Source organism: Muscardinus avellanarius (assembly GCF_963383645.1).
Source record: "Muscardinus avellanarius genome assembly, chromosome: 1".
Lineage (NCBI taxonomy): Eukaryota > Metazoa > Chordata > Mammalia > Rodentia > Gliridae > Muscardinus > Muscardinus avellanarius.
In genome coordinates, this window is record NC_137786.1 from 9,256,568 (window position 1) to 9,272,184 (window position 15,617).

General features: G+C 43.3%; 1 protein-coding gene across 4 annotated transcripts in view; it reads right to left on the reverse strand.

Moving 5' to 3' along the window:
* Positions 1–2,681: 2,681 nt before the first annotated feature.
* CTNND2 (catenin delta 2) overlaps positions 2,682–15,617 on the reverse strand; it is a gene marked incomplete at both ends in the record, with an annotated part of 995,918 nt that continues 982,982 nt past the window's right edge. For all 4 annotated transcript variants that reach the window (XM_080715500.1, XM_080715499.1, XM_080715502.1 and 1 more), the window contains 2 exons: positions 2,682–2,942; positions 13,169–13,242. In XM_080715500.1, coding sequence (XP_080571626.1) covers positions 2,682–2,942; positions 13,169–13,242 — 335 coding nt within the window. The remainder of the gene's footprint in view (positions 2,943–13,168; positions 13,243–15,617) is intronic.

Sequence of the window (15,617 nt, forward strand, 5' to 3'; positions counted from 1 at the left end):
AGGTTCTGGTAGATCCCAGAAGCAGCCGCCTGGGGGCTCTCCCTGGGCTGTCATCACAGTGAAAGCAAAACCAAAGGTCTCTTGCCCCTTGGGGCTTTTATCCAATACAGTTCATGTTACAAATAATAAATAAATTGACCCACGTTTTTTCCCCCCAGGGAGTCTGCTAGGGACTTCAGGCTATTTTGCGGGACAGGCAAGGACTATCAAGCTACATTGCTACCTACCTGTCCTTTATTCCTCTACCCTTTTTTCTTTCCTTTTTCTTTCATTTATCATTCTCTTTGCCTGTATCTGTCTTCTATCACCTATCTCTCTGTGTATCTGTATGAGAAGGAAGAGGATTATCTTGAATAACTCTGCACACTTTAAATTTCTTTGTTCCACCTCAAGCAGTGGTGCTAGAAGCTCCTGGATGGATCAGTTAGCCAGAGCCTGGCAAAGTGTGCCCTCAAGGAACCCCAGTCAGCAAAACAACTTTGGTATCCATGACTTTCTGCGTGGTCCATGCACTGAGATGCAAGCTCATAAAGAAAATAGCAAACTCCTGCTCTGAGAAAGACTTTCTTAGTACATGCATTAGTTTTGCCTACACAAATCTGGGTGAGAAATGCACCCTATCGTTTACTTTTGGAAAGGCTCAACGCGATATTAAGTTATGAACGAGTAATGTCTACACTACATCTCTGTCTCTATGAACTTGATTATTTCCTTTTATGACACAGATGGAGGACAAATACTGCTCCGAATGCGACATATATATTTTTGTTCTCTGAAGGAGAGGCGAGAGCATGTCTTTGGGGGAACCCCCAAACACAAAGGATTCCTATAGTGAACAAAACAACAATATCCAACTTGTATGTAGTTTTCAGGATGAGACACACATAAATTTCCATCTGCTTTTCTATCCTGAAAATTATCTTATTTCCACCAATACGTAGGAGTAAGTATATCTGGATTGTCGCTAAGTTTGGAGAAAGAACCATTGCTTTTGGACTGTGAGCTGAATTAAACTACGCAGCGGGAAGGGGAGCAAGTTTAAAGGAAGATGGCAGCCGATTTCTTTTGTTATTTATTTTTTTATTTTTCCAAGAACAGTTAACATTTACTAGGCACCTATTGGCCTCAGTCACTTGCATCTAAAGAGCGAAGCTAATTTACCCACAGCCTGTGTTCTTTGAAATGGTTAGCCTTATTTCTCAGCTCTGTTCACCGCTAGTCTAACATTAGCTTCAAGTTCAATTTTAATCATCTAGTCCGTGATCATCTACTGCTCCCTGCCACGTGAACAAAAACGTCTGGGGGGACTAAGGCGAGCAGTTGACATTTTCTGTGGATTTTTCAAGTAGTTGGCCCCCAAGTGAAACCATTGATCGGCCATGTTTTATAGTGTTCTGAGGGTATAAAACGTGAGAGGAAATTGACCTGTAGAAAGAGTCGGTGTCCGAGAACGTGAGAATGTGTGGAAATCCTATAACTTCAGTTCAACTGGCCTAATCTCCTGAGTCACTAGATGGTCCGAAGGATAGATACAGTACAGAAGGAACACGCCAATGTACATCGATACTAAAACCCCAAAACAAAGTTTGTACAAGATGAACAGCCAATGAAACCGCTTCTAGCAAAATAAAATCTCACACAGGTCATTTGGATACGGATGTGGACATACAGGCACACCCACACACGCACAGACGCACGGCAAGAATGTGTATTTTGTAAGATTAGGTCCTTGGAAATAGACATTCTTAGCAAATATGGATGACAGATCAATTGTAATTTATTTTCTTTTTAACACTGTATCATCATAAAGAAAACTGGTATAAATGAAAAAATCTATTTCAAATATCTACATCTAAAATTTTAGGCAGTGGAAAAGCACTTTGTTGACAAGAAGTGTGGAATGATGGGTGTTAATTGTCAGAAACTGCTGAATGCCTTGTTTAGTTGCCACAAACAAATTCACATATCAGAACGAACAATACTGCTAAATATTCCTTTTTTTCCCGTTTTTTTTTTCTTTTTTGTTAAAACATACTGGGAGAAAGAAAAGAAAAGAAAAAAAGAAACTGGAAATCCATACATCTTTCAAAAGTCTGAAATCGAAGCAATATTTCGACCTATAGATGAGGACACACGGCGGCATTGGTGTAATATACACAATGCGCGTTTCTTCTTTAATCTGTAATGTACATCCAATACTTTACAACGATGCATTAACAAAAGGCAAGAAACGTCTTGCTGTACAGAGGAACCCCAATGCAACTTGAAGCCTAGAGTCACAACGGATGAAGAGAGTAAACTAAGCGTGAGAAGCCGTCCCCCATCAAGTGTGTAAACTATTCTGTCTTGTGCTTAGGGATCACCTCTGCGCCCCGCCACCCTGACCGCCGCCTCTCTCCTTCCTCCAGCCGCACTCACTCAATATAAAGCACTTTTTACACTCTACAGCTCAAACTGGAAAGGTGGTGCACCCTGTCGTGTTTCGGATTGTTTTAGCTTTCTATTGATTTCCAAGTTAACTTTCCATTCATGTAGCTTGCTAAAATAGCTCTTAATATTTCCTTACTGGTTATCACAGCCTTCCTATGGAACAGGCTTTAACAAACTAAATTTGCAGGAAGGGGGGAAAAAAAAAGGAATGTCTTGTGGTATGCATGCACATGCGCTAATCCGGGGCCTCCTCACACCCAGGAGTCGGGGGAGGCCGGGTAGTGGCTCGTCTCATAGTTCAGTTCACTGTAGGGCCGGGCAGCCGAGTAGAAGTCTACGTAGTTGCCTGTGGACTTGAGGCCCAGGTGCATGGTGTACTCGCTGGCCGGAGGGCGGTGGTGCACCTGGTCCTCGAAGAAGGACTCCTCGTAATTTCTTGTGGAGTTCTGAAACGGCTGGTAGGTCTCGTAATCTTTTCTGCTGGGCTCCTGTGGGACGGGCTGTGCTGAACCCTACAGGGGAGGGAAGAGCCAGACTCGGTTAGTTTGCACAATCCCACTGCTCAGCCCTGAGCCTTCCCCCACTCCCACACAAACACCAACAATGGAAGCCATCTTTCCTTTTTCATTAAAAATCTTATATTTGGTGGTCCTGGGGCATTCTACCTCAGAACTATATTCCAGTCATTTTTAAAAATTTGAAACCTAGAAGAACAAAATCATGTCATTTGCAAGAAGATGGAAAGACCTGGAGAACATTATGTTAAGTGAGATCAGCCAAGCACAGAAGGAGAAGGTGCATATGTTTTCTCTAATATGCCCAAACTAGGGAGTATTAGGGATACTAAAGGGACTCCAGATAATGGAGGGGAAACCTCAGCAAAGCTAGAATGGGAGGGTAGGAGAGGAAGAAGGCTGAGGTTGATTACTGGAGGAGCTATATTCTAATATGTGTACAAGTATGAATGTAGCATGGTCAACCTGGACACTCAGTGTTGGGGGGGAAAGGGAAGTGGGGTGGAGGGCACCAAGAACTGTCTGAATGTATGCCATTTTCAATATGATCCACATAAAAATTTAAAAATATGAAAGACTAAGAAATAGGGCTGGGGTGTAGATGGGAGGTAGAATGGCCCTGGGTCCCATCCCCAGTACTGAAAAAATAAAAAGAAATCTAGGGTCTTGCTAGGTTCCTGAGTGTCTCATCACATTGCTGAGGCTGTTTTTGAACCTGTAATCTTCCTGTCTCAGCCTCTCAAGAACTGGGATTACAGGTGCATGTGCCACCATGCTCATTGGATTTCATTTTTCTATGGTTGAATAATATATTACCATGTACTTATGCCATAGTTTTCTTCTTAGAATTGGTTCTGATGTCCACGTGCTGTCATTCTATATAATTTTTACCTTATTGTTGTTGTTGTAGTAAAGAAATCATAACATAAAATTTAGTATTTTAAACATTGTACAATATGCAGCTCAGTGGCTTTAAGTACACTCCCAGTCAAGCAACCATCCCCACCATCGGTGTCCACAACTTGCTCACCATCTCAACAGGAACCTGTTGGTACACATTCAACGTAGCTCCCGCCCCCAGCTCCTGGCAGCCCCTGTTCTGCTTTCTGTCTCTGTGAGTTTGCCTATTCAAGGAGCCCCATATAAAGGCAGTCATATATCATTTATCCTTGCATGTCTGATCTTTATGTTTGTTTTCAACTCTGCATGACGTGCTCATGGTTCACCCCTATTGCAACATGTGGTGGGGACACCTCTTCTCTGAAAGGTCCAATGAGATTCCCTTGTATGGACGTGTCACAGTTTGTTTATCTGTCCTCTATCGATGGACACTCGGGGAGCCCCGCCTTTTGGCTACTGTGAGCTGTGTTGATGGGAGCATGGCTGTCCCTGCACCTGTTTCATTTCCTGCTTCTGGTTTCTTTGCATATGGATCTATCAGTGGGTCAAAAAAATAATTTTAAGTTTATCTTTTCCAGGAACCACCAAAATGTTTGCCATATGGCTGTGCCATTTTACTAGATAATCTTTTTAAAATAAAAAGGTAGAGACCAAAAACTATAAAACGTACGTAGCTTATTTTCATTTTTGCTGCAATTTTTTTCGTATCATGCTTGGGTTCTTGCTGCCATCTCAAAAAATGCAGTGAAGATGTACAAAGTCTAACAGTCATGTGGAGGGCTGTCATCCGTATGCCTCTATCCCTGTGTGCACACAGGGGCTGAGGTTTGGGTCATTCTATCACAGCTGTCTACATGACCAGGTGCCATGACCTTAGACAGATAAATCTCCAGCAATCCTGCACTTTGGGGAATGAAACATGTTCTCCAACTCAGTGCCGCTAAGAAGTAATTGAATTAATGAGGAACTGGGAACCCTTATACACTGTTGGTGGAACTGCAAATTAGTGTAGCCACTCTGGAGATCAGTGTGGAGGGTCCTCGGAAGACTGGGAAGGGAGCCACCATATAATCCAGCTCTTCCACTCCTAGATAAACTTTTAAAATAAAAAGATTTGGGAATATATTTGGGAATATACCCTTTTCAAGGGAATTAAATATTGTAGTGATACATGCATTTCCACATATATCCGTATCCAGAATATTGTAGTGATGCATGCATATCCATGTTTATAGCAGCGTAATTCACAAAAGCAAAATTATGAACCAGCCTAGGTATCTATCAACAAGTGAATGGACTGTGAAACTGTGGCGTATACACACGAGGGAATTTTACTCCGTCATAAAGAAGAACAAAATTACATCATTGGTGGGAAAATAGACAGAACCAGAGAACACTATGCTAAGTGGAATTAGCCAGTCTCAGACAGTTCAGGGTCATTTGTGTTCTCTCCTAGGTAGAAGCTACGGAAAAACTGAGAAACAAAAGAGTCTCGAGACAAAGGAGAAGAAACCCAACTGGATTGAAGGTGGGAGGCTGGGGCGGGGGAGGGGCTTGATGAAGGAAACACCCCAAATGCTAAGTGCATATGAGAAATCGTCAAATCTCAATAACAGGTATGGGGAGGGAAGGAGTGGGTGGGAGCGGAGGGAACTCATCAAGTGCTGTGTGCACGTATGTTCTCATCACTCTGAGCCTCATTAGTTACAATGCGCCCATAAAAGTGCAATTTACAGAAGGACTGTTGAACCCAAGGATGCTGTGGGGTCATGACGAGGGGAGAGCAGATTGTCTCCCGAATGGTCCGGTGTCCCCAGCCCACCTCAGTGCTCTCGTTCTTGTTCTTGTCCTCTGCAGGTTACTGTCTGATGTAGGGGCCTAGAGGCATTGGAAGGATTACAGGAACTTTTCAGATTCAAGAGGTCAAAAATTAGTTCCTTCTGCTTGGCATTAGGGAGAACAAGACAAAGAGCATTCATGGGCTGATAATGTATTTATTAGCCCAGAGCAGAGCTATCCTTTCCCCTTCTGACTCTGAGATTCCTTTCCAAGTACTTGTCTGTCCTAAGTGGGCAGAATCTTCTGAGGTGTAGTCAAGGGACCCCCACAGCTAGTGCGTAATACAGAGGTGCACAACGTGTTAGGGAGGAGATCGACTTGAATTATCAGTCTCAGAGAAATAGTTTGATCCCTTTCCAGCAGACTCAAGTAATTCCCTGTTAATTTAACTAGGGTTCAACATGGTCACATTCTCTAGAAATTGGTCTTAGTTAATAAATAATGATTTGTAATTAGCCCATTGTGTGTAAATGAATGCCTCTAATAGGCTGCACACAATTCTTCTCTCGAGCCAGTGAAAGTACTTCTTTCTATAATTGATTTACACTATCAATCGACCCTCTCTTCAAAGAAGTGTGAACTTCATCACAGCGGCTCCCTAGTAAGCCCCATACTTCTTAGTGGTGGCTGATTGAATGAATGAGGTTGTTTTTATCTATTGTGAAAGTTCAAAACTTCTTAGCACTTTGTGAGCCCAAGAGCCTGGAGATGAAAAGAACATTTAGGATTAATCTGTGACGTCTGCTAAGACCAGATCTACCAGACTGTGTGCATGGGTGCTGTGCCCTTGGCTGTTCTGCTAAGAGCTGTGTGCTCTGTGGAACTTCTCTTCTCCAACACCGTGCTGTGATCCAGGTGAAGAACAGAGAAAAGCTTACAGTTAGAGGTTTGGAAAACTCCCACAGGGAGGAAACCAGAACTTACTGTGTTCTGATTTCAATAGGTATCATATTCAACCTTTAAATTTTTTTTGTTTAATCTTAAAAGGGTCATATATATAAGTATGTTTCTTTATGTCTTTATCATCCATCCATCCATCCATCCATCCATCCATCCATCCATCCATCCATCCAATTCCCACTTTATAAGTGAAGAAACTGAAAGCAACTTCTCTAGGATGGCACGGTGAGTGGTGGTGTAGAGTGGAATGTGTAGGTTCTCTTTCTGATTCTAGCACAGTCCCAGCAAAGCCACGAGGCAAAACAGGTAGAGAAGTCCTCACTGAGCTGACCTTGGGCTCCTTGATAAGAATGGAGGTCAGTGGACAAAGGAGGTCAAGAGAAGGTTTGTTGTCTCGATGCCGGTCTTTAAAGCGAGGGGAGGCACTGCTGGAGACAGGGAGGTCCTCAGGGGGAGTCACCACAAGGCTTGCGGCTCTCTTTCATAGTGGCTGCTGATTTCATTTTTATGGACAACCTGTTTCACATTTCTAGCTGTTGTGATGTTCTCTTTGGCTGGTGGATGTTTTGGAGTCAAGTATAAGCTAATTATCTCTTGCCGTCTTCAATTTATTTGTCCATAAAGTCCCACATCAACTCTTTCTGAGGCTTAGTGCTGCAGTTCTGCGTGCATGTGTAAACAACTAAGCTAGGAAGCAGGTGGCACCACCACATGTGGAGGGAATGAACTCTCACTGGTCTGGAGGTATAAATGCTGGCTGGTAAGACACATCCACAGCAAAGGAATATTGGCTACATTTTATGATTTTCTCCAAGTGAATATCTGAAAGTGCTCAAAATTTGGCAGAGGAAATGCCCTCAAATATAAGCCCCAAAAGAGCTAAAAATAAATCCATTTAACGATATTTGCATACCAGATTTCTATAAAGGAAGTCAATATATAAGGAAGTCATATAGCAATGGAAAGTCCTAAATTTGGGCGTCTGGTGTGGTCAAGAGAAGCCCTGGCTCATCAACGAGCCTGAGGCTCTTGTCGGCTTTGCCCCATGGCACCCTCCTCTTTGGGAAGGGGAGGTGTGACCCGTCAGCTCATATGGGGGTTCCTGGGGTTCACACTCTTTATGCTTGTCTTGTGATTTCTGTTCCTACAAAATCATCTTTGGTACGTTTTTATCTCAATAGTACAATGTTTAATATAAATTATGAAAAATAGTTCCCAAAGACCTTCCAACTGTGGCAACATCATGATGGGAGGCTTTGTGTCTTTTTCTTGCTCACCGAGGTGTGGTTTGTGCCCCCAGGATTCATGTGTGGGAAGCCTGGTCCTCAGTGTGGAGCCTATGGGGCCTCCAAGGCTGGTATCAGAGCCTGCCGAGGGGTGAGGCTGGTGTCGGGGCCAGCGAGGCTGGGATCGGGGCTTGCAATGAGGCATTGCCGGTGCTGGAGCCAGCGAGGCTGGCATCAGAGTCTGCCAGGTGGTCAGGCCAGTGCCGGGGCCTTCAGGAGTGGGATCGGAACTTGCAATGTGGCATACACAGAGAAATATCACAGAAAAATAAAAAAACCCAGATGCTTCCCCTAATATGCAAAAACTAGGAAGAAATAGGTAATGGGAGGAGATCTAGTTGAAGAAAGGGCTCTATAGAGGAGCAATTAAGGTGACCAATCAGAGGGGATGGGACAGGGGAGGATGGAATCTCTTTAAAACGTATGATGTATGCAAACAAATATATTAAAGTTAATCACCAATCAAGCATGGGATCGAGGGAGGAGGAGGAAATGGGGTGGGGATTGGATAAGCGCTAATTGGATGATGTGTGCTTGTATATCCTCACAAGTCTTCTACTCCATTGTGATGTATGACTACAATGCACCAATAATATATACATATACATATATATATATATATATATATATATATATATATATATATATTTTTTTTTTTTTTTTTTTTAAGTTGGAGCCTAGAGGGAGATGATTGGGTCTTGGAGATACTATCACTTTGGAATGGGTTAATTTTGGTCTTGCAGACTGAGTTTGCTCTGATGAAAGTGGGTTGAGAGAGGATAAAAAGTAAGGTCATCCTGTACTTGCGGCACCTTCTGCATGCTTCTAGTTTTCCTTTCTGGTTCTCTGCTATGTGGTTGTGATGCAACCAAGAGGACCTCACCAGAGGCTGAAACAGATGAGGCTTCCTGATCTTAGGCTTTCAGCCTCCCAAGCTGGTAGTTAAATAAACCTCATTTCTTTATATATGACCCAACCTGAAGCATTTGGCTATAACAATAGGAATCAGACTAATACAACCATCAAACTGGATTTATTTTGAACAGAAGGGAAACATCTGCTCATGACAGATTTTCAAACTTTTGTACAATGAGAAAACTAAAGAGTCAGAATATTAGAGAAAGAGGTTGAGTGTTCCGGTCACCAAGTGTGGTCCCAGCGGTATCAGCATCAACAACTGGGAACCTGTTATTGATGCAAATTACTGGGTCCCTTTCCAGACTTACTAAATCAGAAACTCTGGGGATAGGACCAAGACATTTGTGTTTTAAAATCACTTGGGGGAGTTCTGATTCATGCCCCCAATTTGAGAACCACTGGTTTAGAGGAGGAAAAAAGTAGGCCAAGAAGAGAAGAAGCAGGTAGAATTGATGCTTCTTCTTAACTGGGTGATTGAGGTAAATCTTATCCTCATTGAATTTCAATTTCCTCATTCCTAGGGACAATATACTTGCTATTCTCCCTGTGAATAGGATTGAGGACACACACACACACACACACACACACACACACACACTCAAGATTTTGGTTGTGTTTTAAGTAGTAATTTGAAAATTGGTCGCCAAAATATCAAATACCTTTGTTTCTAGTTTATAAAGCATAAAAATCCTGGTCAGCTATACAAATAAAGTTATGTACCAGATGTTCTTTATAAACATGGGATAGACTGGTAGAGGTCTCTTAGGGATAGTATAAGTAATATGATTCTTAAAATGATGCCTGCGACCCAAGAACCTGAGACATAAAAACCAAGGACCATGAAGTCTCTTTTGTACTAGGAGCTGGTTTTTTCCTTAGGAGTCCTAAAGCTCAGAATTTACTGAAGCCATGCGTGAGGTTCTACATGGTTCCAGGGGCAGTGCAGAGGTCCTTTTCCTCTGAGCCACAGGATAGCTGCCTCATAGCTCAGGCTGCCCTTGCTACACTTGACTGTGCTTCAATTCAAAAGTCTTAGTGCTTCAATTCTCGGCTCTGTCTTTGCTTCACCTTGGGGAATCTATCAGAAGCTTGTTTTTCTCAGTGAACCTCTTCTTCTCTAAAGCCAGTCACTGTCCAGCTGTCTATTGTCCTCTCTGAAGCAGCTGACTAAGGCATCCAGCAGGTTAGGGTACTCAGTAGAGGGTGGACTTTGATGCTAAGCCTAAGTGAACCCCAGGGCATCTCTCCCAGTTCAATCGTTCATTCTCTGGAGTGGTGAGGGTATTTTTGTCCCAGGAAAGCTCCCAGATGAAAACATTCCATCTGGATTGAATAGCCATTCTCACTTGAGAACCCTAATCACAGATGCTCTTTACAAGGTTGTCTCTAGGCCCTTTAAAAGGGAAGAGAATCAAGATATCTCTTTCGAATGGTTAGGAGGGGTGTAATTTATTGATCCCCAAAGGGAGAGCTCCAAATAAAGACAGAGGGTATTCCAGTAACATAGGCCACTGTAAGTTAACACTTTCTTTTCTTTGAGTGTCATAATGATTTCCTAGGAACATTTTTAAAGGGAGGGGGACTCTCTTTGGGAGATATTTATTTGGTACTGAGGATTGAACCTAGGGGCAGCCTACGGCAGCTACACTCCCAACCCCGTTTATTTCTCATTTTGAAACAAGGTCTTGCTAAGTTGCTGAGGCTGGCCTGGAACTTGCCATCCTCCTGTCTCTCTCTCTCTTTCTCACCCTCCCAAGTACAGAGATTACAGGTGCGCTCCACCATGCCTGGCTTTGATGGGTACTTTAAATGTTGCTTGATGCTAAAATAGAATGTGCAGCCTGAATACCCCCTTCCCTTTGCTGGCCTCCCCCAGGGAATAACAACCCAGCATTGAGCTATGACTATAGGACTCAGCTTTGCCCAGGGCCTCCTCGGGGCCAAGAAAAGGTGCCGTGTTTGCTTCCATTGGTGTGGGTTCAGTGACATTCACCCGAGATGCCATGCCCTTGATGTTGCACTCTGAGGGTAAGTGCAGCCTGGGGAATTCTGGGAAAAGACTATACTAGTCTGGGCTCACTCTCCTGGCAGGGATGCTATTAGTACTTTGATTCTAATTTGCATAACTGCTCAGAATATTTTTAAGTATGTGTCCCTTGGAATAATTATGAATTGTCTTCTAAATCTTGAGAGCAGACAGTCTGGGAACCTACTGTAGCTACACTGTGAGATTCCAAGGATGCCTGGGCTATTCCTTGGTTTTTCATTGCCAAGATAGTGGGATTTCATGAAAAGAAAGGCACGTGGGGAGTTCACTGATGCTGTGGATGTGCTTGTCACTACCTGGGAAACGAAGACTAACCTTACACTCTTGGATACAAAACCAGGGTTCTATTATACCTTTTAAAGAGCTGCCAACCTTTTCCTCACTGTACCTAACAGAATTTTATGGTATTTGGTACCAGAAAAATGGCTGTGTTCCATAAATGGAGGCAACACTTCCAATATGTCATGTTTCTGTTTTCCTTTGTGTTTAAGCAAGTATATTGGCATAGTAGTAGTTGGGGGCCACACCAGTGATGTCCTGTCCAGTGCTCATGACCCGATTCATTTATTCATTGACTTCTTTGCTTTCAGCAAAGACCAGAACTGAGGAGAGGCCAATTAGCTGTTAGCACCATGACAGGCAGGATATGGGACCAATGTATTCAGCAGGGGTCACAAACAACATCAGGTGCCGTCCAGAGTGGCTGCACATAAACTGGAAACCCAAGGGTAAGAGGCTAATTCCTTTACTGATGACGGCGTCTCCTGGCTGATTAGAGAAAAAAAGAATTTAAGGTCAAGGATACAGCTGAGCCTCCTCCCCTACCTTCCCTTGAAATGGCCCTGCAAAGCACACTTCCACCTGCTAGAGGGGTAGACACTGCCTGGGAGTTGTGCAGAGACGGTCAGAAACAATACCTTTCCCTCCTATGATTCTTTTCATCTGGTTATTGTGATTAGGTAAATGGGCTTTGGGTTTATCTTCTCAGCTCAACTTTTTTGAAGCATGGCAGGAATGTGCCAGTCCTGATGATGTTTATTAATAGCAATCAGCTATATTGAGTTGGCCTTGAGATGATGCCCACCACAGCAGAGAGGGAAGGAGAGAAATATAAGGTTGTCAGTCAGCTAGGAAGCACAGGCTGCACCTCTTTGCTTCTGGTTCCTGTAGAACCATAGAGAAAATGAACCTTCAAGCAATGTTCCCTGAATAAAACACGCATGCACACATGCACACACACACACACACACACACACACACACACACACACACACTCAGATTGGTTAAGTCACCAGATCAGTGCCCCTAAGATTTGAATGTTCATATAAATCACTGGGCATCTCTACTGTGGAAGAGATGGAGTGGGTCAGGTTTGGGGACCAGAGAAGAATCTCTCCTACACTTTTAATAGGCTCCCCAGTAATGGGAACTCTGCCAGTTAGTTCTCCCAACTAGACTTGATTAGCCAGGCATGCTCAATGCATTCTAATTAGTTGTTGATATTGAACCTGATCTTTTTGTGTATTGGTAACTATCATGTATAATGAATGCTTTCTTCCTAATGAGAGTTGGCTGGGATACAGGAGCTAATCAATTCCTCTCCAGAAATTAGTTCCTGTTTAGTGAATGGCATCTTGCACTTATCTATTTGGGACTTTTATTTTAGCTTCACACCTTTATGAGTCTGTTTTCTATTACTATAATAAAGTACTTGAGGCTTGGTAACTTTATGAAGAAATGAGCTATATTTACCTCACAGTAATGAAGGCTCAAGGGCATGATGGAAGTTTTGGTTTGGCTCTGGTGAGGACCTCATGGTGGGTGGCCAGACCATGGCTGGGATGCATGAGGCAGAGAAGTCACAGGGTGGGACAAAGAGCCAGAAAGCTTTGTCTGTAATGAGTTGCTCTTGAGAAAACTAACTCAGGTTACCATGAGAATCATATTCAAGGGTCCCCTATGACCATCTGCTAGGTTTTACCTCTTAAAGTTCCCACCACCTCAACACTGCAACATTGAAGACCAAGCCCCCAACACATGAATCCACCACACCCAAGCCATAGCAGCGCCATAGTGCAGAAACTTGCCTTCTACCACTAGATTAGGCTAGGAGTTCCCGTCACAGCCCAGGTTGTTTTGAGATTTGAGGGTGTTCTGTGAACAGCCACCTCACCACCCACAGGTTTTCGGTGGCAGGGGTGAGGATAGAATGTCAGGGGACCTTTTTTTAGTTCTTGATAAACGTGCCATAGGAATTCATTTAATATTTTTAAAATTCCAGGTTATTTCACAAGAATGGAGTGGAAAAATGAATACAAAGGTGTTGTGTTTACCTGGTTATGTTTGATGTCTTCAGCGGGCGCACCATATGAATTCCTATATAAAGTCGAAATTCCAGTGTTTTGAGCTAAAAGCAAAAAGGAAAGCAAAAGTATCACTAAAGGAAGCAAGATCTCAAATGAGGACTCATGGGTAGAGAGGCAAGCCTGGCTTCGTGGACCACTCCAAGAGGAAACAATTCATTGGCTCGGAACCTCATTTTACCTACAGATGTTCAGAAAGAAGAGCAGTTAGTTTATAAACTCCCCGCAGCCCGTCAGCCTCTTCCAATAAGGCTCACGTTGCAGACAGGGTCGGGGCAGGTGCGGCAAACAGATGGTCATCTTGCAAGTTTTATTGCCTTCCTTTCTGGTGAAAGCTGGCGGGTAATAAAAGCTTGTCACCTGCGCTGAAGCATGCCAGAATCTGTATCAGCAGCTTAGTTTTTAGCTGAAGAATGACAAGAATAAAATTTCTAATTTGAGCTCACACAAGTGCTTGATCATCGTTCAGACATTTCATTTCTTAACGGCCCAAAGGACAGGCAGAGAACGTCACCCTGATGTCCCTTGTGCCTCTGGGTGGCTACAGCTTTGAAATCTTGTTTGGTGCAGAGATGGGGTCTCCCCTCTGTCTTTTGACCCTTCTGTGGTATGGCTGGAAGGAAGTAGTCTTTCTTCAGTCTCCACAGGCCCCCAAAGGGAGACTATTGGCTTCCTCACCTGGAACCCTTGAGGCACATGGCGTAGGCCCAGAGGAAAGGCAGAGGGCATTATTACTTCAGAGGTGAGAGGTCAAGGTTTGAGAAAGTTCCAGAAAATTCTGAGTGTTGATGGGACATAAAACACTCTAGAAATAAGGTGTTTTCCTTTGTTTCCAGGATCTAAAGGATTGAAATCAATTTATTCTCCACCACTTCTCTGAGAGACAAGACTACTATAGATAGTAGGTCTGGATAGCTTATCAAGTTCATGGTCACCCATGCTTATTACCTAAAGGCACATAGTAGCTGTACAATAAAATTCCTCTTGGATAATTTGGCTTAAGAGGTGAGGATGAGATCCTGTTTTTAGCTCTAAAGACCACACTGCTGTCCTCTCTGGTCGAATGCATATCACTCCTGGACCAAAGAATCCTCCTTGGTGGCCCAACTTTCTACTGCCCCCTCTGCTTCTCCACTCATCCTCTTCCCAACAGCTAGAAGGGTCATGCATGGTATTACACGAACTGGATTCTAGCACTCTCTTCTTGTAGTACTGCAAAGCTCCCCATGCTGAGATGGCTCTCCACTGTGGTCCAGGAGGTTCCATGTGATGTTGTCCCTGTCTAGGTTTTCTCAGCATTTCTTACCTCTGTTCTCTCATTCAGAGCCCTCTAGCCATACTGTCCCTGTTTTCTCCAGCTAGTGAGCCTAGAACCTGCTGATCTTTCTGCCTAGAACCTGCTTCCCCCAGTCTTTGGCTGCCTCCCAGTTAGTGTTTAGGTGCTAGCTCCAGTTTTTCCTCTTTGCCATGGTAGGTGGCATATCCCTGCCTAGACGGGCACCCTGCCTCTCGTCCCTCCACCTAACTTCTTCCTACTCAACCTCTTGCTGGTGAACTCGTTCTTCTGTGGGCCTTGTCTATAGGCTGCCTTTGCCAACTGGAGTAGAAGCCCCATGAAAACTGAGATGGTCTGTCCTGTCACCGTTATATGTGTCCTCAGAGCCTGGGACAATGCATGGCCTCAGCAAACATCCACAGAGTAAAGGCTCTGTTTGCTGAGTGAATGTATAAAGGCATCAGCCTTAAAAGTATGCCTTTTGTACTTTAATTTGCTGATAGAAATATGTCACTGCTGACATATGGGTGATATGGTAGGTTCATTCCCGTTCTTCTGAGGACCCTTCATACTGTTTTCCAAAGTGGTTGCACTAATTTGCAATCCCACCAACAATGTATTAGAGTCCCCACCATTCCACATCATCGCCAGCATTTGTTATTGTTTATGTTTTTAATGATTGTCATTCTAGTTGGAGTTAGGTGAAATCTCAGAGTAGCTTCGATTTGCATCTGTCTGATTGCTAATGATGTTGAGCATTTTTCATACACTTATTGGGCACTTGAGTTTCTTCTGTTGTGAAGTGCCTATTCCTAATGTGCATGACATAAATTCATAAACATTTAAAAGTCAATCACTAAGCCAACCATGAGAAGGAGGGAGGAGAAAGTGAATAGGGTGGGAATTAGGGAAGGGCTAAATGAGTGATGTTTACATGTATGCCTCTGCCATCTTGTACCCCATTAAGATGTACAACAACAATGCACCAATAAAAGAGGAAAGAAAAATGTCACTGCAAGTACAAGATAAAATTTTTTTTTCTTTTACTTAGAATATAATACATGGACGGGGTAAAAAATGTGTACTGTTATAGTCTTGGCCTCCCTCCCTGTCATGTTTGTGGTTTCTGAGCTAAAGATATTC